The 21,727-nt window shown below is 36.6% G+C and overlaps 2 protein-coding genes across 2 annotated transcripts in view; one reads left to right on the top strand and one right to left on the bottom strand.

The window, feature by feature from the left end:
- Positions 1-21,727, bottom strand: part of acad11 (acyl-CoA dehydrogenase family, member 11) — a 52,190-nt gene that overhangs the window by 19,807 nt on the left and 10,656 nt on the right. Inside the window, exons 9-13 of the mRNA XM_033993412.3 lie at positions 20,999-21,125; positions 18,315-18,392; positions 15,997-16,135; positions 15,272-15,379; positions 13,703-13,801 (exon numbers count right to left, since the gene is read on the bottom strand). Of these exons, the coding sequence (XP_033849303.3) occupies positions 13,703-13,801; positions 15,272-15,379; positions 15,997-16,135; positions 18,315-18,392; positions 20,999-21,125 (551 nt within the window). The remainder of the gene's footprint in view (positions 1-13,702; positions 13,802-15,271; positions 15,380-15,996; positions 16,136-18,314; positions 18,393-20,998; positions 21,126-21,727) is intronic.
- LOC117394813 (atypical chemokine receptor 4-like) lies at positions 6,245-11,650 on the top strand. Its single transcript, XM_033993413.3, has 2 exons — positions 6,245-6,339; positions 8,287-11,650. Exon 2 carries the CDS (start codon positions 8,295-8,297, stop codon positions 9,342-9,344), a length of 1,050 nt encoding a protein of 349 aa, XP_033849304.1. The 5' UTR covers positions 6,245-6,339; positions 8,287-8,294; the 3' UTR covers positions 9,345-11,650.

Below are 21,727 nucleotides of genomic sequence, written 5' to 3'. Positions count from 1 at the left end.
CAAGGCACTGTAGTTCATTCAATTCAACAAGCTAGTATTGTTGATGAGTTTTTTGTGGTTCGCCTGGAGCAGTAGGGGGATAACAGACTGTGAGAGCAACTCATGTTATGTTATGTTTTTTTTTTTTTTCTTAATCAATAGTTTTCTTGTTTTGTGAAGTTAACAAGAGTGGATTCAATTATTAGATAATCAAAATAATTACAAGTAGACTGAAAACCGCACCATTCACTGTGACAGCTGTCAGTTTGAAACGTCCTGAATTGTGCATGTGTCATTTTTAAAGTGTTCTCGTTTTCTTAACGTGTATAGTAACAAACCAATTAAAAGCATATACAGAAAAAGTATTTTAAGACGTGCGTTTACATTACTATTTCAGTGTTTTGTTAAGTAGATATACAGCATTTTTAAAAAGTATCTTTTGAAAATTATGTAAGTTATACTTTAATAACTACTGCATTTTTTGGTAAAGATACGTTGTTCTATGCCATTGTACACTTTTATTTAATTTGATTAAAATGACAATGATCTCTGTTTTCGCCATATTTTGTAGTTTCCAATAATTACCCTGTACCCTGTAGATTTTGTGCACAGTGCAAGCACGTTTACTAATGTAACAGGAGGAGGGTATGAAGGGGACATGTTTTGGGCAGGGGGACCTGTTGTGTTGGGGGTATTGTTGGTTGTTCGAGGGAGGGGACTAAATGCCAGTTATGTCCAGGTGGGAAAGGGGTGAGAGAGAGGGGTCTTATGGGGGAGCCGGGGTTTACAAATAACTTTGTTCAAATTAGCTGCCTTACTCTTTTATTTGCTCCCAGTTCCTGTTCCCCTTTTCTTATTAAAGGCTTGAGACGGTCTGACATGCTCCGCTTCACTCGTATCCACAGGAGTTGTATGCTACACTAATGAAACCAATCTCATCATGCCCAACAGATACCACATTAAACATGCAATACAGTTTAACAATCCGACCTACATCTCACTCATTTTACATTGCAATCTAAATCTTACACATTTACTACTGTCGATTTTGCATCTCACTCTGGTTAACTTCACAAAACAACAAAACTATAAAAAAAACAAAAACTAAAACATAACATGAGTTGCTCTCGTAGTCAGTACTATCAATAACTGAAGTGTGACATTCACAAAGTCATCGTCGTCATCCCCTGTCGCGGGGACGATTTGTTGCAAGGGCGAATTGTCGGGATGATTTGTCATGGACCCGACAAATATATATTTCTCCAGGGGTTGGAGAAATTACAGTACAAAAAAACAAACAAAACACAAATTTATAAACACTATTAACAGTGTACAGTATACATATCGTATTTGATCACACACTGATAAAATGTTCTGCAGTTTTAACTTCATATTGTTGTCTCTAAGAATCTTCCCTGGGGATTAAATATTTTAAAAAGTGGCAGTATTTAAAAAAAAGAAAAAAATAATTTATATGTTGTTCAAATATATATATATACACACAGTGCCTTGCAAAAGTATTTTCTGGATAAAAACCCCACTGTTGAAGGATCATTGGTCAGGCTGCGAATCTGAAGGAAAATGAAGACCAAAGAGCATTCTACAGAAGTTAGAGATAAAGTAATACAAATGCATAGATTAGGGAAAGGGTACAAAATAATATCCAAGTGAGCACAGTTGGATCAATAATCAGGAAGTGGAAGCTGCATCACACCACCCAGGCACTGCCAAGAAAAGGCTGTCCCTCAAAACTCAGCGCTCAAACAAGAAGGAGACTTGTGAGAGAAACCACAGAGAGGCCAACAATCACTTTGAAGGAGCTACAGAGTTCAGTGGCTGGGAGTGGAGTAATGGTGCACCAGTCAACCATATCAAGAGCTCTGCATAACACTGGCCTGTATGGGAGGGTGGCAAGAAAGAAGCCTTTACTCAAAAAGTACCATCTGAAAGCACATCTGGAGTTTGCCAGAAAGCATGAGAGTGACCCAGCTGCAATGTGGGAAAAGGTTTTGTGGTCAGATGAGACCAAGATAGAGCTTTTTGGCCAAAACTCAAAGCGTTATGTGTGGTGCAAACCTAACACTGCCCATGCCTCAAGACACACCATCCCTACAGTGAAGTATGGTGGTGGCAGCATCATGCTGTGGGGATGGTTCTCATCAGCAGGGACTGGGCATCTTGTTAAAAATTGAAGGAAGAATGGATGGAGCAAAATACAGGGAAATACTGCAAGAGAACCTGCTTCAGTCCGCTAAAAAACTGAAGCTTGGGAGGAAATTCACCTTTCAGCAGGACAATGATCCCAAGCACAAGGCCAAAGCAACATTGGAGTGGCTCAAGAACAAAAAGGTGAATGTCCTACAGTGGCCCAGTCAAAGTCCTGATCTCAATCCCATTGAGAATCTGTGGCACTATTTGAAAATTGCGGTCCACAAGCGTCGTCCAACCAACCTGAACAACCCGGAGCAAATCTGCCAAGAAGAATGGGCCAAAATCACTCCAACACTGTGTGCAAAGCTGGTACATACTTACCCCAAAAGGCTTAAAGCTGTTATTGCAGCGAAATTTCCTCACATGGAAAACAGCATTCTTGGTAGCAATAACATCAGCAAGAAGAATAAGTGACACACAGGCACTGGTCATTGATGCACCATGTTTCCAGATCTTCAGGGACAGGACTGTCTGCAGACCTAATCCTCAATTTCTGCCAAAAGTGGTGACACAGTTCCATCTAGATCAGATCATAACTCTTCCTGATTTTTTCCCAAAACTGCATAAATCAAAATCAGAGGCCAGACAGCACTTAATTGATGTCAGAAGAGCACTAACTTTCTGCATTCATAGAACCATCAACAAAAGGACAGCTCTTTGTAGCTTTTAATTCACAAAATCAAGGTCAACCTGTCTCTACACAGACCATGGTGGATTACATCTTGCATTGAGTTTTGTTATGACCTGGACAAGAAACCGGTTCCATGACCTGTTAAAGAGCACTCGATGAGAGGAGTAGCTACTACATGAGCACATGTAAATTCTTTAAAATTAAAATCTATCCCATTTCAAGACATTTGCAATGCAGCCACGTGGGCCTCCTCTGAGACCTTTACAAAACGCTACAACTTAAATGTGTCTTCTTCTCAGCCAACTTTTGCTCACTCCATATTATCTGTGGCTTCGGGCACTACTATTTAACCTACCACCCCTTTTTTCTACTTCCTATGATAGGGTTCACTCTGTGTGTGGAGTTCATCTTACGAGGTAAGAAGACGAAGGTTACCTATAATATGGTTTCTTCGTAGTATGATGAACTCCACACACCTATATCCCACCCTCCTTCCCCCTTTCTTGGTTTCACTTTGGGTAATTGGTTTGGAAATTTGGACATAGATACTCCAGGAAGGGGAGGCTTTATAGAGGAGGGACATTACTTGGCGCCAAAAAAGGATTATATAAAGGATCTCTGGGAAAGAGATCGGCTTTTCTCCTGACCCAAGCGACATGGAGACTGGGAGTTCACTCTGTGTGTGGAGTTCATCTTACGAAGTAAGAAAAAACAGTTTCCCATGGACAGTGACTTCCTGTTTACATGGATTGGGAGTCATGGTAGTAACTGCGGTCAAGTGAGACTTAAGTTGGAGTGGGGTTTGGGGGTTAGCAACGGCTTTCAGGAGTAAATGAAAATATTACTACTCATGAAGTAAAACTGAAAAAGAAATAACGGATTACAAAATGAAGCCATAGCATAGTATTACACATTAATTTTGTGAAGAAAAAAAAGACAAAACTGCAAGCTTTTCCAGAACTTAAGCTTATTGGCAATGTAGTTCTAAACAACATTGAGGTACAGTACTTCAAGATATTTCACGATTAAACATACTATCTATTAAAGAGAAAAAAATATTGATAAGTTTCTGAGTTATTATACAACAAATGTTTCTAAATATGTGTGCTTACCTGAAAAACGGTAAATGCAAAATTGTAGAATATTTCATTTTTTATGTCCACCTTTTAAATACATTCTATTTTCACCATCAGTGAATTATCAAAACAAAACAAAAACATAAATAAATGTAAAAATAACAATAACAAAATAGCAATCTTTAGCAGAAATATTTCTGATCTTTGATGCAGTTCGTCTCTTTTTCGTTGAAGCAAACTAAACCAGCTGCCAGGTTAATACATTTAGTGGACCTTAAGGCAAACATTTGCTGTATTTATTCTAAGTGATAACAATACGTATATTTATACTATTCTTTCAAACATTTTTCACGGGGAACTACATATCAAAGGTCAGAATTTAGGCAATAGGTAAATTTCACAGAAATCCTGAAATCCATGATAACCGTGAAATAAATACAGCCTTAGTCATACATGATCATAGGTATGTTTTCAGCCATTGAGGGCACGGAAAGCTGTTCTCAGCAGTAACATTAGACATTTGGATAGTAAGGTAGGGTCTTATATATAATTAGCTCCTCGTTATTATGTAGGCCGCAAAATATAACAGGAACTAAAAATGAGTGAAAAAGTGAGGGGGGATGCCCCCCTGGTTCTGGTGCCCCCCTGGTTCAGGTAAACAAGACACAATTGGGGCATTCTGGCCCTCTAATGTGCAATAGAAACTTACTATTAACATTAATAAAAAAAAAAGTAGGGATCACGTTTGCTCAATTATGTCTTGTTTAACTTAGCCACTTTTACATTACATATTTACAGGGCTGACCCTTTTTGTATAAAACTTGCAAATATCACATGTTTATATGGCTGGTGCTTTTTTTTACTTGGTGCCTTTTGTACAGATGATTACAGCCTGAAACTATTTCTCACAAAAATATATTTACACAATAACTCAAAGTGGATCAGTTATAATTAAGGCTTCTGATTTTCGGTTTTAACCGATAAAAAGCGATAAAACACCCCTGATACAAAAAAATTAAATTGGTGTATAGTCAATAAACACTGGAAAAACTGTGGAAATGGTTACTCAATTCACGTTGACCACCCCTTTCCCATTAAAAAAAAAAAAGATTTAAAACAAGATTACAATTAGGAATGGAGGCTTGTTTGCGGTATTAAAAGCTGTATTACAGTTAAGTAACAGAGGATTTAAAACAGAATAGCAAATTGTGACGAAATGTTAAAAAAAAAGCCTACACACAAAAAGCCCAGAAGAATGTGCCGTCGAGACCATATGGATGACAGCAAAGGAAAGAAGGTACAACTTAAGTGCGCAAGTACTGTCGAGTTACTACTATACATATTTTGACAGAAAAAAACACCCAAACATTTTGTAAATTAACTGAAAACAATGAATTCATACAGTACATAAAAAGCGAAAGCCCACCAAAAAAGATTTACATAAAACTTGAAAATAGCTAAAAATAAGCACTGAAAAAAAATGAAATGAATAAAAACCAAAAAACAGAAGCCCTAATACAATTAAATAAAATAAAAAATAAATAAAAATAAAAACAGTGGAAAGGATATATGTCATAGGAACATGCCTATTTGGCTCACAGTGTGACACAGTGGCTGGAAAGTACAGTATGCTTATACGAGTGGTGTCAATAGGGTCATTTTTTCTGAGAGTGGACAACATGATCAACCAGTAGATAGACACCAAGAAATTATATTTTAGTGTGGAATTGAGCAGGGTCGTGGGTTCAATCCCTGGTGGGGGACACTGCTGTTGTACCCTTGAGCAAGGTACTTTACCTAGATTGTTCCAGTAAAAACCAAACTGTGTAAATGGGTAATTGTATGTAAAAATAATGTGTAAAAAATAATGTAATTGTAAGTAAAAATAATGTGATATCTTGTAACAATTGTAAGTCGCAACAATTGTACTCTTGTCCCAAGAAGAAATAGAAGTATAAATGATTATAAACTCATTGGACATTGTTTACAAAATCTAGTTTGAAAATTGCCATCTTTACTACATATGGCTGTTTTTAAAAACAATCTATGTATGTTTAAAGGGGAATTTCTAAAAAAAAAAAAATCACTGATGCCAAGAAGATGGATGTTTTCTGCAGTTCAAAGCAAAACAATTCTCTTTAAACTTCACCTGTTTCCTTAAGTGAGCTTGCAAAAACAAGTTCTGTAAGACTTCTGTTTAAACAGTTTATTATAGTGTGTCTCTTTCACCACCAAAATCCTGTGTAATGTAATTCTATCCTTACTGATTAGGACAAGCCTCTCTTAATGACACATTTCCTTTACACATATAAGGTGTTCCAAAAGGAAACTGCCTTCAGAGATGTCTAAGGAATCCTGAGATTAAAGTGCCACGAGACATATCCTGTGTGTTAAATTAATTCGTCCTGACTTTTTTTAAATCAACACTTTTGGGGAAAAAAGGTAAGCTGTATATATATTACTTACTTACGTACTATTTGTACTGAATAAAATACTGCAGTTTCTTGTCAGGAATTTAAATTAGTTTTATGGAATAACAAAAAATTCCAATCAGTGTCAATGTCAACTAGCAACAAGTGCAACAAAGACACATTTAAAAAATAAATAAAAAACATTTTAACAGTATAAAGGTATTTCTCAGAATAATTAACCTACTACTATCTGCAACCGAGTTGTTTCTTGTTAGTTGTAACTTTTTTTTTTTCCTTTCAGAAAATTTGTCTTTGCGAATGTTAAGGGCCAAAATTTAAAATAAAAGTATATGTAGTCAAAATAGATTAAAATGACATAACTAAATAACTAAACATTTCTAAAGGGTGTTCCCTAAAGTTAAATGCATAGAGATATCTATCAGAAACACAACAGCTTTAAAAAATCAAAGTGGCAGTTATCTAACTTGCCTGTAGCATACAGATTGTCCTGTCTGGAGGAAAAAAATGAAAAACAGCTGTGTGTAGAATACCATTTAGGTACTGTATATCCGGAATTGCATCTTAACTACCCAACTGCCTGTGGTTTACTCTGGCTTTAATTTGTATGCAATCTACAATTTTTTTTTATGCTTTTTAACAAAAATATTTCTTTCCTTACTGTTTTGTTTAGATATGGATACATACAACATCTTATAGAGTAAATAGAGAGCAATTTCATTTAAACTTCTGGTGAGGTGAACTGATATTATTTGATAAATTAGGCACAGAATGAAAGATGTACCACTACTACTACAACTACCACTACTATTAAAATAATAAGATATGTAGAGTTTGAAAAGCAAGGAATGTTTAGTACTGAAGGAATTCTTAAGATCAACACACGTCTTTGAACATTAAAATCACTTAGAAGAAAGTCTGTGTTTTAAATCATTTCTCATTTTCAAACTAACCATGTGCTTTGTTAACAAAATACACATCATTGTGCAATGTAGCAACAATTCCTAAAATAGTTTTTGTGACACAGACAACAATGCTACCTTCAAAAACATCAGTGACTGAATAATCAAGATGATGGAGACCTCTATGCTGTATTTTTGTACTGTAACCACTGTTTTACACAGACTGTTTCAAAGCAAAAATAAAAAAGTGAATCATGCCATAGCACAGTCAATACGGGTGTAGGGCAGTCTTCAATACGTAAAAACCTTCCAGCCTCCTGCACTATCACCCTCAATCAAACTCTTTTCTAACTGGGACTGAAACTAACTTGCAAAAGGAATACATGTTAGGAATGTCATTTACAAAACATTGGTCTACATACAAAATGTATTTCCAATTTTTGTTCATTCCTTGTACAGTATATCTCTACCTACTGCATGGCCTGTGGTAATTATTATGAGCACACCAGTTCAGTTACAGACACAAATCTCTACTGCTATTAGCCACAGAACCCAACTTTGATCCACTTTTGCTGGCTAGATGTTTGTAATGGTTACATAAAGAAACTTTCTGAGAATAAAATGACTGCTTTACTGTTGTTGTATTAACAACATTAAACTACATTAAACAATGCTACCTTTTGCTTCCACATAGAGCAAATGGTTTAACAGTACTAGAATACACCAGAGTCATTACATGGCTTCATTAAAATTATAAAAACATCACTAACAAAGGGTACATAACAAATGCAAATATAATCTAGTAAACCATGAAACCATTAAAAAACTGAAATGTTAGCAAGTCAAATATAAAGTTTACATGCTAGAAAAGTGTATTTTATTTTTCAGCTCCCAAAGTGAAATCCACTTTCGTGTCGTCAGCTATGCTAACACATTAAAAGCACCTTCATATACATGTAAATGTACAGTAGTTGGTTTTTAATTTGTTCTTAAGAAAACCTGAAACACTTCTTAATAAAATATCCAACCTGTTATTTTTTCTTTTCCCCCTCGTTCAGCCTGCTTCATGGAATACATGGAAGAGGAATATTTTGAATATTATAATTATAATGAAAGTTATAGTTTGGACAATTATCATACAATTTGTATTAAAGAGGATGTCAGGAATTTTGGGAAAGTCTTCCTACCTATCTTTTATGTACTGGCCTTAATAATTGGACTTGCAGGGAACGCCCTAGTGGTGGCCATTTACACCTATTATAAGAAGCTGAAGACCAAGACAGATGTGTACATCCTGAATCTGGCCATAGCAGATATTCTGCTTCTCCTGACCCTTCCCTTTTGGGCGGCAAACGCTGTCCATGGTTGGGAGCTGGGGGAACTAATGTGCAAGATTACCTCAGCTTTGTATGTCACAAACTTCAGCTGTGGCATGCTCTTCCTCGCCTGCATTAGTATAGACCGATACCAAGCCATAATCGAAGCCCGAACTGGAAAGGGCAAAAGCCTGGTCATCTGTTTATTTGTCTGGATGGCTGCAGTCATCCTAAGTCTCCCTGAGCTTATCTTTACCACTGTGGGTGAACCTCAGGATGGAACTAGGAAGATATGTCACCCTGTGTACCCTACGAGTATGGCTCGGCCAACCAAGGCAACTATCCAGATCTTGGAGATACTTTTCAGCTTTGGGATCCCTTTCATAGTCATGTTGTTCTGCTACACAAAAGTGGCTCACGCTCTTATAAGAACCCCAAACATTAAGAAATGGAGAGCTTTCAAGGTGTTGCTGGCAGTTGTGGGTGTGTTCATTCTGACCCAGCTACCGTACAACATTGTAAAGCTCTGCCGGACAGTAGACTTGCTCTACTACTTCTTAAGTTCCTGTGAAACCAGCAAAAGATTTGACATTGCCAACCAGATAACAGAGAGCATTGCCCTTTTCCACAGCTGCCTCAACCCTATCGTGTACACCTTTGTGGGTGTCTCCATCAAAAACCACATTCTGAAATTCTTAAAGAGCTTCAGTAATCGTCAAAGAAGAAACTGGGAAAACGTCACAGAAATTTCATTGAATTCCCATTCCAACTCTGAAAACACCTGTACTTTTTCAATATAGGAAGATTATCCACCAAAACCAGCCAATCAATACTTTGCACCGACGAAAGCAACCAATCCTGTACCGGCAACTGCCAAGTCAGCCAATCACAGCCTGTCAGCTCGACTGCAGCCCAGACAGCATCTTTCAACAATAACAAATCGAGACATGGACAGCTCAGAATGTAATATTGTTCCATTCAGACATCTGGTATTGTCCAGTTAAATTATAAACAGCTCTGACAAGCAAAAACGTTATTTGTTTAATAAAGTTTTTTTTTTTTTTTTTTCTCTAATTATGTATGGGATTGTTTATGAAAATTGTTTGGACTATTTTCTTGAAACTTTTCTCAGCGGAAGGGTACCTGACAAATCATTACAAGTTCAAGGTAAATGTAGGTTTTAAAGTATTTTTTTTAAAGAAAATAACGAGAAAAATCTTCTTCTAATAGTGATAGTGCCCTCTCGATAAAGGCTTTACCATGTGGTAGTTGACCTTGACTTTCGTTCGTGCCCTCGCCTTCAGCTCGGGACGCATAACTCTAGTTGTGGTCAATTACCCCACAGTAGTTTCAAAAGACATCAGGTACTGTACTCCATATTCTATAACATCTACAGTTTCCATGAGTCGACACATTGGATAAGGAACTTGTCACTTATATTTGAGCATCAAAAGAAACGTATTACTTATATTTGGATAAAATTCACTAGATGTGATCGAAAAATGACAAACTGTGTTTTAGAGCAGATGCAGTTACTTTTTATTATGCTGATTAACAATTGACATCACGAAGATGCTGCAAAATTATCTGTTGGTCTTGGGGAGATGTTGTGACTCTTGGTCTCCCAGTTCGTGGCCTGTCATTGACAGAGTGTGTCTGGGTATACCGTCTTGCCAGGTTTGAAATTGCTGGCTGTGAGCACCCAAGACAGCGAGCAACAGTATGCTGCCATAGTCCAGCCTCCAACATGCCGATTGCACAAAGGCGCTGCTCTCTTGACAGACGTGGCATATTGTTTTTTTTCTGTGATTTTCTTTATTGCCCATTCCCTCTTCCCCTCTCCCGACCTGCTCTCCGTCTCGCACTTGGTTTGCTTGTCTGTCGCTTCGAACTGAACTTCCGACTGCCTTTAACCAGTCTATTTACAATTTAAAAACTACTACTTAAAATGACGGGAAGGGAACAATTTTTTTTGTAAAAAATATAGCGTTGATTACATGGTGCTTTATGCATGGTTAATTCACGGAAAGTTACATTTGTGCTTCACTATATATGCATTATAGAGAGGGAGTTATTTTATTTTGTATTTTAGTCAGATGTGTTGTGTCCCGCGGACCCCCTCCCCCGTTTATAACGCTCTTCGGTTATAATGCTCATATTGTGTGTCTGCCTAGACCCGCGTTATAGCGAGGGAGCACTGTGTATATATATATATATATAGATATAGTAGCACTTAAACTGTTGATATAAACTCACTTATTGTATGAAATCAGTATTAAATTATGTAAATAAGAACATGTTTAAACAATATAAAAAATAAACTTTAAAATATCTCTGCATCTATTTGTAAATTGTTCAATTTTTCTACCACTAGTGCTCTGTATAATTATTTTCTACTTCTGAAGTGTATGCGAATTTGAAATGTTATTGTTGAAAGCACAGCCCTTTAAATGTACTGGTATTCTCTTATCAAATAATCTGTACATATCCAAAGACATTTACTTCCAGGACACAGGTTCCTGCGACAGCGGGGCTTCTCCCTCTCGCGCTGGAGACAGCGGGGCTTCTCCCTCTCGCGCTGGAGACAGCGGGGCTTCTCCCTCTCGTGCTGGAGACAGCGGGGCTTCTCCCTATCGCGCTGGAGACAGCAGCGGGGCTCCTCCCATATCTGCAGCCAGGTAGTTGAGCACCATGGCTGCGATGTCTGGGAGGGACGCTGGGTGGTGTTGCTGTTCCCAGGCATCCCAGTGCTCCCCATCTCTGGCCCACAGGAGGTTGATCACAGCAGGGAGAGCCTCTTCAACCTCCCTCTCAAGCTCCGCCAGCCATTCCCAGATCCCAGATCCACTCAGAGGAGAGTGGACCAGTCCGCCTCGGAGGACGCAGGTCCTCTCCCACCGTCGCTGGAAGCTTGGGCTCCTCCCTCTCCTGCCATGGAGGGGGTTGATCGGGTGCTACCATTCTTCACCTTTCAGTCAGGCGAGGCAGACATCCAGCATGGTAGAGATGCGGCAGGACTTGCGATTAGCCCCGCATTTCTGTTGGTGCGCCTCCTGCTGCTGCTGTTGTTGCTGCTGTTTCCTCCGACTGCTTCTTTCCATTTTTATTTTGATTTATCCAAAAAAAAAAACTTAAAAAGAAAAAGAAATAATAAAAAAAAAAACTTTACTGTTCCTGGCCTTTTGAATATTCATTATTTACCAGCAGCAACCTTTTTTTGTGCACGATTGTTTCCATTACACAAATATGGTAACAGAAAGGTGGGGTTAATTCAATTCAGTTGGCTGTAAACAATGAGCAAGGTTTGAATGGGATTTTGTTAACTGTTGTATCCATTTACCATATAAATATACAACATGCATTCCTTATGTGATCACCACTTTGTGCCAGTCTTAAAAAATGGTAACTAGAGATATGACATCCATAGACTGCTAATCATGTGCATTGAAAGTGAACAGCCTTATACATTTCTTGTTTTTACATAAAAATGCTCTTTAGCATTAGTTACATGGAAAAAAAATGACATATCTTTTAACTGAGATTTGAAGACAACCTCCTTTAATATAAAACACTAATGTGCTAAATTTAGAACTACTAAAAGCAACTTAAAAAATGTAATGCGAATCATTTTGACTAGATGTCCTTCTCAATGTCTCCTCCTTTACAAGACAAATGTTAAAGCCAGGTTTCCAAGCCAAGTTTAAAATACCGTGCTACTGAAAATAGCTGATTGACAAGCATCAAATTATTATTTTTATGAAGGACCAGTTTTCAAGCATACAAGACACCCCTGGATCAAAAAAGGCTTTATTAACAGAAATAGTTTTCTTTATATATTTAATTATATATTTGGAATATTCAGTTAACTACTCTGCTACACCCATTCATACTGTACATAAGTGATAACTAGTGGTGCAATCAGCACCCTAATTTCTTAGCCGATTATCAAATACACATTTATCGACAGTAATTGGCACATCCAAATTTTCTTTTTCAAAATCAAGAACAAATATTAGAATTTGTATCAGAAGATCCAATAACTAAAAACGCTGCTGTGCATAATAGTTAAACAGCACGGCACAACTTACAAAGGACTGAAAAGAATATGCGTGTCACACTATATGTCCCTTTAAGACTTTATTAATAATAATAATAATAATAATAATAATAATAATAATAATAATAATAATAATAATAATAATAATAATTGTGATCTAAAACATGCATGTTAATTTACATTACTGGTAATATTTTATGTCAAAAACATTTATCAGTACCATCTACACGAAATCTAATAAATTGCTGAATGTCGTTTCTCTGCCCTCCCTTTCCTTTACTCAATCTTCGTGTCAGAGTCTTCCATTTCAATAAAGTAATTGTGTAGCTTTAATTTTTAAATTAGGAAAATGGAAATCAAATATTTTGATGTGACTTGTCCAACGCAAGTAAGCGTCACACGTTACCGAGAAACACAGCGTTACACGTCCGCACATGTTACACTTAACCGAGAAACACAGCGTTACACGTCCGCACATGTTACACTTAACCGAGAAACACAGCGTTACACGTCCGCACATGTTACACGTTACCGAGAAACACAGCGTTACACGTCCGCACATGTTGCTACTACTGTTTAAATAATGTACCTGTAATTTTGTTTTCATTGTTAACATTCTGACAACGCTTTTTACGCTTATAACTTTAAAGTCTGTTTCAAAGCTCTTTTCAAAATGTCCGCTCTAGTGCACTGACAGTGTAAGGATTGTTGCCCACATTGTCAAATAGGTAACACAGCAATAACGATCCATGATGTGCTACAGAACAGAAAAGCCACAGCACTTTTTATGTTTATTTTTTAATTTTTTAATTGCTTTTCCTGCAGTGATTTAGAGCAGTGTCTGTTGGTTTTCATTCCAACTGAGTTCTCAATTACTTAATTAAACCCTTAATTGAACAGATAATTTACTTAATTAGACATTTACTTGTTTTCAGCTCTTAAACAGTTGCAGATTTCTAGTTTGCTATCACATTTTATAAGTAACTTGAACTCTGCAAATCTTTAAGAGCTGAAAACAATTAAAAAGGTCTAATTAAGCAAATTATCAGTTCAATTAAGGGTCTTATAAACATTTGTCAGTAGTATATATGTATGACTTACCACTACTCCACCACTTCTTTCCATTGATCACATAGCTGTCTCCATTCTGCTGAAGGCTACATTCCATATTGGTGGCATCACTGGAAGCTACATCAGGCTCTATAAACAGCAGATTGAAAAAATAAGCATTGATTTTATTTCTTGTTCTATCCTGTGATTGAAAAAAAATAATTTAATGTCATGTTGTTTTAAATGAATACCAATCTTGGAGTTCGAGGACAAGACTGAAATTACCATACAGAATTACAAGTGTTTTCATAAAGCTTTTTCAGGTGGCACCGGGAGGAAAAACTGGTATCAAGAAAAAAAGTTTTTACTATTGTACATACGCTTCTGCAGTAAGTTGCCATTATACACTATTACAATTTTCATATATTCGCCTATGTTACAGTGAGAACAGATATGTCTAAAAACAGATAATGCCCAACATGATGGGCAAATTGAACTTCTAGTGGTAAATGTAATGCTGCTTTCTGACAGACACATGCCTGTACTGGCACTGTCAGCCATTCTCTTTCACAACTTTGCCTAGTTGTGTCCATCTGTTCATAGGTCTCTGCCTGTCACACACTACATGGTGAACACAATAACTAGCTTCATTTTGCACAAATCTTCAACAAATCTTTGTCATACACTCCTAGCCTCATAGATATACATATACAATTGATTTGGCTATAATCCAATACATTTATATGAATATTTTAACCACTACATGGACTCTTTCATGTTTTTCTTTTGCAATTATGAGGACTCACTGGTTACAAGTAAGTGGCCACAAGTAACTTTATTCATTGAGGTCAGCAGGGGTGAAAGCCTGAACAAAACAAAACTAAAACCAGCGCTCCAGTAAGCTGTGTCTGGGTGTTTTACACATTGAAAAAATATGAATTACGGTATGATATTTAAATTGAATGTGTAAAGAATACGCATAGCAACTGAAGGAATCCATAGGCTGTAGGAAATATTGCATCTCTTGCAGATACAAGGGCAATTGGTTAGGAATGTATGGTTGCTATAGGGGGTTGTTAAGGACTCTCTCTCTCGATGGATATGTTTGAATTATGTGACACTCAGCTTGTAAAGTAGACAGGGACACAGTGGAGGAGGGAGCAGAGTAAAAGTAATTAAAATGTGTTTCTTTTTGAAAGAGCTGAGGTAGCAGAAAATGTTTTTTTTTTATGGTTTTGGGTGTAGCTGTTATGTGATTTTCTGCACGTAGGCTAGAAATGTGGTTGCTGTGACTCTGCTCAGACATATCATCTCTGATGCCAGACAAGTGCTCAAAGACATGTGCTGAGGCCAGTTGCAGCTCAAATTAACACCAAGTGAGACCTGGGGAGATTCATTTCGTATTGAAAAATATTTGTTTCTCTGCTGTTTCCACAATAAAGACTTTGTTAGTTTTAACAATCACTGTGCAGACTATTTTAATGTAAAGAAGACAAATCTTACTCTATCAATATACACTTAAACTATTAACATCACTAATGTTAACACAGCTTGATTTAGGATTAGTTTAACATTTAGTATTTCTGTTTTACCTCATTTTAGAAAGATAACAATCCTTACCAGTCATGCAAAAGCAAGAGCGAATGTCTCCTTTAAGAAGAGGCTCCAGCCACTGTCTCTTCTGCTCCTCTGTGCCGTATAAGTGAAGCACTTCCATATTCCCTGTATCTGTGGCAAACACCAAAGTAGTCAAAGTTAACGTATTTTCAGTACTAAAATATATGATAAGGTTAATCCTGTTAATACTGGTTGGGAAGCAATCTGGATGCTATGATAAAATACAATTAACCATTATACAAATAAAAACAATATGAAAATATGTATTTGTTAACTGTCTCACAAGGTCAAAAAGGTAAGAAATATCTAATATACCTGTGGATCACTTAAGGAATTCATTCTTGTTACAGTACTTAGAAATGAAGAAATATATATTTACTGCAGCTTGAATATACAGTAGCTGTACAAAAACAATTAAATAATGTAATGTGGTTCTTTGAATCTTTAAACTGTCCCCTATAGTGTTTATGGGTAGGTTTATGCACTTATTCAAGGGTTTTTAGATGCACTATTCATTCTCTTGTCAATGCTAATATTTTTCTTCAACACACAATTTATTTAAGAAAGTTAAATGGCTAAAAATGAGGCCAGAAAAGGACCACGGTTGACACTGCTGCTGCAAAAAATGTGTCAAACTAATGATACAAATGGTTTATTTATAACAGAAAGCAGTAAACATCCTGCATAGATGTCTAACGTGTTATTAGAATAAGAATTGGTTGATTTACCTGGAGCCTGACAGTTGAAAACATCCGGAGCAAAGAAGCATTTCCCTGTCTCCTCAGCAATGAAAGCATAATCTAGCTGGCTCAGGCCACTGACTGCAGGCAAGAACAGGTTCCAGAGTCCGGAGGCTTTAGCTTTCTCCTGCCAGGTACGGACCAAATATATCAAAATACCGTACCAATGTAGACATGTCTGAAGCATTGCGTGCATACCTAAATTCAACGGTACTGCTGAGTGTTGACTCAACAAAAACACTTCTGGGTATTTAGGAACGCTTCATTGCATTCCTAAACTAAACGGTAAAATTTACAATGAACGATTCTGCATATCGGCCTGCAGCTTCAGAATCTAAAAGGAATATTACAAAATCTTAAATACAAGTTTTTATTAAATATGCTGCATTACTTCGTAAAATCTATCTACCTATCTATCTATCTATATATATACAGTATATATATATATATATATATATATATATATATATATATTAATTAAAAATAGGTTGTAGTTACATTGTCATATTTGCTGCGTTTTATTTGTTATACAATAATACATAAAAAAATAATGATATATATACTGTATATATATATATATAGATAAACTCAACGGTGAGTTTAGGAATATTTTGAGAGTTGTTGCTTCACAGCTCTGAATTTAGGAACGCAGCCATAATAATCAGTGGTGCATCTAAATAGGGCCAGGGGGATGCCTAGTTTCATTTTTTAAATAGTATTTGTTCCACTGCTGTTTAGACCCTAATGTTTGCTAAACTGAATACCAAACTTTGTTTGCCTGATAAATGCAGTCTTTAAAAAAATAAGTGGGTGCTAAAGGTGATTAATGATCTTTCATGTTAAAAACGTTAACATGAAATCAAAGTTATAAAAATGCCTAAAATGAAAAGGTCCCTTATACGGTAAATGCATTTCTATGAAGTCATCATATTTCTAAAAACAGAAGGAAATGAATACTTGTGGAACATGCTACAGACACATTTCTAAGAATTCTTCTGACTACGCCTGTTTCACCCTGCGTTGCAGAACGCTCATTCTCCAGCTTGAAGAGTTAAGAACTATCTTCGGTCATCAATGATATTGGTACAGACGAGGCTGAATCACATAGAAAATATTTTTTTGGCTTTCAGGCCGTACTTAGGTTACTTTCATAATGGGCAAGAAAAAAAAGTTACATGAGGGCCGCACAGATTATTTAGCATATCAACATTATAATCTTTTAAAGATAACACTGTAAATGCAAAGCTTATCTAGCTGGATGAGCGGAATCATTCTTTTACGATTTCTGCACCAGAAATCTTGAACTTGAAGTGGGCTGACAAGCTGGTTGATTTTACTTTCAGGAATACTTTTTTTCCATGCAACCCATTCCCGTGCACCTATCTGAGGTGAGGTTGAAGCGGAGACTGAAATGTATTCTGAAAGTAATTTAATTGACGAAGACGACAAAAAAAAAAAACTCTTCATGTTACTATTTTCATTAACAAAGCTGTCAGACGTAAAATAATCACCGCAAATCATGGAACTGGACATCTCATGAAAAGCTTTCCTTTGGACAAACTTGACCCAAAGTCACCTTTTAGCAGGATAATTTGGAAATAAGTGCACTATGTCCACAATATTAACTATTGTAGTAATTCACAGTTATTTAATCAGAGGCTGTAACCACCAACTCCAAGTGCCAATGGTACATATTTTTTGTTTTTGTTGTTGCATTGGCAACCATTCTAGTCGTAGTCTGGAGCCGTGCTACAAACAAGTTATTGTAGAAATGCTGTTTCCTCCCAAGGTTACCAAAGCAGATTTTAAAGATGAAAGCAAAACTCACACACTGAGTTTCCCACAATAAACATTTTAAATGCTTCCAAATTGTTTTAGTAGAAATTAGAAAAATGCTTCCGTGCACACTTGCGTCACCCGGTGCTAATGTAAATGCAAACCTTTTTTTCTGTTTTGCTGGATGTTAATTTCTGCAAAACAGGAATTCCAGTGTGTATGTGCGTGTGTGTGTATGTTTTCTTTTAATGTTATTCAATAAATGGTAATTACTATATTTGTTCATTTAAATTATCAGAATATTGCTATCCAGTCAGGTTGCTTTATTAACCTTATAGAAACAAAACATAGGAGCAATTTCTTTTAATTTATGATTGATTCATATGAAACCAATATAAGAGGTTGAAGCTAAAAAATGAAGTTAGGCTCCTCAAAAGCTTTATGAAAAACATGGTGTTGAAACCTAAATATGGTACAGTCTAAATTACCGTTTGCATGATATAACGCATTAAACTTGAAGGCTCACTCACCCTCAATTTCTCAATCACTTCAGGACTTTTCCATCTCAGTGGTGAATTTGTATTTTTTATGTAATATTCAGAAACCTCCTAAAACAGAAAACACAGATTACAAAACAATATTAAACAACGTTCTTACAATGGTATAAAACAATTCCTTCCAAGCTCCTTTATAAAGGTACATCATTAAAAACTAAAAATGTGTTTTGTGAACAAAAACAAACTTCCACCCTCTTTAAAACAAATTGCAGTCCTTAGAAATTCTGGCATGTGATTGGTTAAAACCTCATCACATGACAAAAATTAGATCCAACTACGCTGCTTACAGTCAACAGTTTTTTTTTTACATACTCCTTCAAATTACGTCATCACACTGAGTGTCCTTCCTGTCTTCACGCAACTTAGCAAAATGGCAGTCAATCCTGCATCTGGACCTCCTGGACAGTGATTTTGTGAGGTAACAGAAAATGAATTACAAAATATATGACAAACACTAAAATCAGTGCTTTCAGTGTTTTCTGGCTTCCTAAAATTCAAACTCGATGATGTAAATAACTTAAACGTTCACAAACTCAACGGACTCCTCCGAGAATTCTACACCGCAGTGAGAAAGTTATTTATTTATTTGTTCTGTAACAAGTATATTTAAACAAAATATATAAAATCATATTTAGTAATATATATATATATATATATATATATATATATAAACAGTGCCTATAGAAAGTCTATACCTCCTTGAACTTTTTTCACATTTTGTTGTGTCAGTGCCTCAGAGTTTCATGCATTTAAATGAGGATTTTTTCCACTTATCTACACACCATACTCCACACTGTTAAGAGGAAAGAAGTTTTTTTTAAATTATATATTAAAAATACAAAACTGAAAGATCATAATTGGATAAGTCTCCACCGCCCTGAGTTAATACTTGGTGGAAGCACCTTTGGCAGCAATTACAGCTGTGAGTCTGTTGGGATAGGTCTCTACCAACTTTGCACACCTAGATTTGGCAATATTTGACCATTCTTCTTTACAAAACTGTTCAAGCTCTGTCAAGTTCCTTGGGGAGCGTTAATGGACAGCAATCTTCAAGTCATGCCACAAATTTTCATTTGAATTTAGGTCGGGGCTGTGACTGGGCCACTCAAGGACATTTACCTTTTTGTTCCTTAGCCACTCCAATGTAGCTTTGGCTGTGTGCTTTGGGTCGTTGTCATGCTGAAAGGTGAACTTCCGTCCCAGTTTCAGCTTTCTTGCAGAGGGCAGCAGGTTTTCCTGAAGGACTTCTCTGTACTTTGCTCCATTCATTTTCCCTTCTATCCTGACAAGTGCCCCAGTCCCTGCCGATGAGAAACATCCCCATAACATGATGCTGCCACCACCTGCTTCACAGTAGGGATGGTGTTCTTTGGGTGATGTGCTGTGTTGGGTTTGCGCCAAACATAACGCTTTGCATTTAGGCCCAAAAGTTCAATTTTAGTTTCGTCACATCACAAAACTTTTTGCCACATGGCTACAGAATCTCCTGAGTGTTTTTTTGCATACTTCAAACAGGATTCAAGGTGGGCTTTCTTCTTGGTTTCCTTCTTGCCACCCTACCATACAGGCCAGATTTGTGGAGTGCTTAGGATATTGTTGTCACATGCACACTTTGACCAGTCTTGGCCATAAAAGCCTGTAGCGCTCTTGCAAAGTTGCCATTGGCCTCTAGGTAGCCTCTCTGATCAGTCTCCTTCTTGCTCTTGCCTGATCTAGGCAGGGTCTTGGTGGTGCCATACACCTTCCACTTCTTAATAATCGTCTTGACCGTATTCCAAGGGATATTCAAGGCCTTTGATATTTTTTTATACCCATCCCCTGATCTGTGCCTTTCAACAACTTTGTCCTGGAGTTCTTTTATAAGCGCCTTGGTGTTCATGGTTGAGTCTTTGCTTTGAAATGCACTACCCAGCAGAGGGAACCTACAGGACCTGCTGAATTTATCCTGAAATCATGTGAATCACTACAATTTAACACAGGTGGAGGCCACCTGAGCTAATTTTGGATTGCTATTACAAGGGGGGTGGACAGTTATCCAACCAAGCTATTTCAGAATTTACAAATTTCTAGAATATTTTTTTTCACTTGGAAGTTGTGGGGTAGGATGTGTAGATAAATGAAAAAAAACTATTTTAATACATTTTATATATGGGCAGCAGTGTGGAGTAGGGCTCTGGACTTGACCGGAGGGTCATGGGTTCAATCCCAGGTGGGGGACACTGCTGCTGTACCCTTGAGCAAGGTACTTTACCTAGATTGCTCCAGTAAAAACCCAACTGTATAAATGGGTAATTGTATGTAAAAATAATGTGTAAAAAATCATGTAATTGTATGTAAAAATAATGATATCTTGTAACAATCGTAAGTTGCCCTGGATAAGGGCATCTGCTAAGAAATTAATAATAATAAGATATATATATACAGTATATAATTTTTTATTGATTTATTTTGTTGCTTAAAATATCACACTGTAGTAAGACATTGAGGAGTTTAAAATAAATGTGGTTCTTTCTAATATTATAATAATATTGGTTCTTATTTATTATTATTAATTGTCTTTGGTCTTTATACAGGACTATAGAGTCATTTATAGATTACATCAGATTGCCAGTGAAAAGTTGTATAATAACCACAGTCATGCTCTTTTCATTGCTGACCTGTTCAGCTGGAAACACGTGTTGTTTCATGAACTCTTTCACCTGGCTAAGAATCAGCCTCCCCTTTGCTGACTGTTGGAAGAGACCTTTAACTCCAATTAATTGCTTGGCTGGAGAATAAGCACCCCTACCAGAATGAGAAAAATACAGTTTTACAAATTCTTTGTGCAACATTATACGTCATAAGGAATTTTTCTGCCATTCACTTTCAATGGGATTCAAAATCCTGTTATCCAGTCACACTATAACACAACAGTTTGAATAAACAAATATCATAAAGGATCCATAGAAATAGCAGCCTGTTGCCAAGAATATTTCTATCAAATGGTTTTGCTGATGCTACTTTGTAGTCCATGCTCCCCCCCCCCCCCAATGTGAATTAAACACATTTGTGTTTGTCAAAATTATTATTGGGTAGCAACAGTCAATGTATTAAGCACTAAATAAATTAACACCAGAACAACACCAGAATGAACTGCAACTGTACTACTAGCTTTTCAAAATGATTCTTGTATAATACGAATCATACTAGACAAGAAACTGAAGATCAAGGCTGAACAAATCCTCAACATGCAATGTTTTAGGAGAATCTGATTTCTGTGACCACTTTATGCTTCAAGTTATTTCTACATAGCTTGAGCTGTTAAGCAGTGTGGGATACCAAATCTTTTTAAAGCTCTGGGCTGAAACGCACGCTGAGAGTCAACAACTTTATCCTGCATCAATTTC

This window comes from Acipenser ruthenus, chromosome 3, assembly GCF_902713425.1.
Source record: "Acipenser ruthenus chromosome 3, fAciRut3.2 maternal haplotype, whole genome shotgun sequence".
Classification (NCBI taxonomy): Eukaryota; Metazoa; Chordata; class Actinopteri; order Acipenseriformes; family Acipenseridae; genus Acipenser; species Acipenser ruthenus.
This window is presented reverse-complemented; position numbering and strand designations above follow the sequence as displayed.

Excerpts from the sequence above, each read along its gene's own strand:
- LOC117394813 (XM_033993413.3), top strand. The coding sequence starts at position 8,295 with ATGGAATACATGGAAGAGGAATATTTTGAATATTATAATTATAATGAA.